This window comes from Nannospalax galili, unplaced genomic scaffold (assembly GCF_000622305.1).
Source record: "Nannospalax galili isolate Female #2095 unplaced genomic scaffold, S.galili_v1.0 scaffold1639, whole genome shotgun sequence".
NCBI lineage: Eukaryota > Metazoa > Chordata > Mammalia > Rodentia > Spalacidae > Nannospalax > Nannospalax galili.
Window position 1 is genome coordinate 912,527 of NW_008343206.1, and position 2,487 is coordinate 915,013.

Below are 2,487 nucleotides of genomic sequence, written 5' to 3' on the forward strand. Positions count from 1 at the left end.
ATGTCTGTGTGTGTCTGTGTGTGTCTCTGTGTGTGTGTCTGTGTGTGTGTTTCTCTGTGTGTCTCTGTGTGTCTGTGTGTCTGTGTGTGTGTCTCTGTGTGTGTGTGTCCGTGTGTGTCTCTGTGTATGTGTGTCTGTGTGTGTGTCTGTGTGTCTGTGTGTCTGTGTGTGTCTCTGTGTGTGTCTCTGTGTCTGTGTGTGTGTGTCTGTGTGTGTGTCTGTGTGTCTGTGTGTCTCTGTGTGTGTGTCTCTGTGTGTGTGTCTCTGTGTGTGTGTCTCTCTGTGTGTGTTTCTCTGTGTGTCTCTGTGTGTCTGTGTGTCTGTGTTTGTCTCTGTGTGTGTGTGTGTCCGTGTGTGTCTCTGTGTGTCTGTGTGTGTCTGTGTCTGTGTGTGTGTCTCTGTGTGTGTCTGTCTGTGTCTCTGTGTGTCTCTGTGTGTCTCTGTGTCTGTGTGTGTGTCTGTGTGTGTGTGTGTGTCTGGGTGTGTGTGTCTGTGTGTCTCTGTGTGTGTGTGTCTGTGTGTCTGTGTGTGTCTGTGTGTGTGTCTCTGTGTGTCTCTGTGTGTCTCTGTGTCTGTGTGTGTGTCTGTGTGTGTGTGTGTGTCTGGGTGTGTGTGTCTGTGTGTCTCTGTGTGTGTGTGTCTGTGTGTCTGTGTGTGTCTGTGTGTGTGTCTCTGTGTGTCTCTGTGTGTCTCTGTGTCTGTGTGTGTGTCTGTGTGTGTGTGTGTGTGTGTGTCTCTGTGTGTGTGTCTGTGTGTGTGTTTCTCTGTGTGTCTCTGTGTGTCTGTGTCTGTGTGTGTGTCTCTGTGTGTGTCCGTGTGTGTCTCTGTGTGTCTCTGTGTGTCTCTGTGTCTGTGTGTGTGTGTCTGTGTGTGTGTGTGTGTCCGTGTGTCTCTGTGTGTGTCTGTGTGTGTCTCTGTGTGTGTCTCTGTGTCTCTGTGTGTGTGTCTGTGTGTGTGTATGTCTGTGTGTCTCTGTGTGTCTGTGTCTGTGTGTGTGTCTCTGTGTGTGTGTGTGTCCGTGTGTGTCTCTGTGTGTCTCTGTGTGTCTCTGTGTGTGTCTCTGTGTCTGTGTGTGTGTGTCTCTGTGTGTGTGTGTGTCTGTGTGTCTCTCTGTGTGTCTCTGTGTGTCTCTGTGTGTGTCTCTGTGTCTGTGTCTGTGTGTCTGTGTGTGTGTGTCTGTGTGTGTCTCTGTGTGTGTCTCTGTGTGTCTGTGTGTCTGTGTGTGTGTCTCTGTGTGTGTGTGTCCGTGTGTGTCTCTATGTGTGTGTCTGTGTGTGTCTCTGTGTGTGTCTCTGTGTCTGTGTCTGTGTGTCTGTGTGTGTGTGTCTGTGTGTGTGTGTGTGTAGGGGTGGTCCCTCCCACAAACACCCTAGTGCGTGCGCACGCACACACACACACACACAGAATCTGACAAGTACAAGGTGTGCACACTTACCTGTTTTCTGGGTGCCTGTTTTCTCTAAGGACCCAGAACCTCACATCAAATTGTCTGCAGAGACCCTGCAGCCCCCAGCCATCCCCAGCCCATGAAAGCACCCCAGGGTGGGAGAAGGCAGGCGAGTCCCGGAGCCCAGGCAGCCAGCATCCCTTCCCTGGCAGCCCTTCCACACTCCAAGTCACCAGCCAAGCCAGGCTCGTCACCAAACCCTTCAGGAGGACGGCTGCTGCCTGCAGGGGCGTCATGCCCAGGGGGCCACAGTCCTCTTGGAGTGGCCACCAGGGACCCAGTACCAGTCTTCAGGACACAGCGAGTGAGGCGACACTCCCCTGGTATGTAGGGGAAGGGCTGACCACAGCACTGGAGGCTTGGAGCAGGGCATACTGCTCCTACCCCTGCCCGCCCATCTCCTCTTGCCCCACCTGCGTGTTACCAAGACAAAGAAGCCGGTGAGCAGCATCTGGCATTTGGCAATCTTTACTCGCCTCCAGTGCCCCATGGTGCACCTCTCCTCTTCCTTTTCATCCCCTCCCCGTCCTTTCCATCCCTTCCCCTCTCTTCTGTGGTTTCCCACTGGGTGGGGACCTCAGACCTCAGCGGACCCAGTAGGTTGGCTACAACAGCTCCTACAAGTGAGCAGCTGGGTGCCCCAGAAGGGCAGGCAGGAAGGGGAAGGGCAGCTCCTACACAGGCTGTTGCCCCAGTCAGACCCCAGACGTCTGGGTCTGGTAGCTGTCTGAGGCCTCCTGGTGGGTTGGTGGATGGGTGGGGCCACGCTGCACCCAGGGGAGAGTGTGGAGCCTTAGGGCGGGGCGGGAGGAAGAGGGCCACGCCCTAGGACACCTTCTTGAGGGCAGTCCTGGCAGGACTTTGGGAGACGGGGTCTAAGGCAAACACCAATGGGCCCTAGGAAGTCAGGCATGGTGGCACATGCTCATAATACCATCACTGGGAGGCAGAGGCAGGAGGGCTGCAGGAAGTTGGAGGCCAGGCCAAGATATATAGTGAGACCCTGTCTCAAAAATAATTAGGGTTGGGGAGATGGTTCA

At 54.6% G+C, this 2,487-nt stretch overlaps 1 protein-coding gene across 1 annotated transcript in view; it reads right to left on the reverse strand.

The window, feature by feature from the left end:
* Tspan32 (tetraspanin 32) overlaps window positions 1–1,937 on the reverse strand; it is a 35,846-nt gene extending 33,909 nt beyond the window's left edge. Inside the window, exon 1 of the mRNA XM_008839201.3 lies at window positions 1,872–1,937. Coding sequence (XP_008837423.1) covers window positions 1,872–1,937 — 66 coding nt within the window. The remainder of the gene's footprint in view (window positions 1–1,871) is intronic.
* Between the last annotated feature and the right edge of the window lie 550 nt (window positions 1,938–2,487).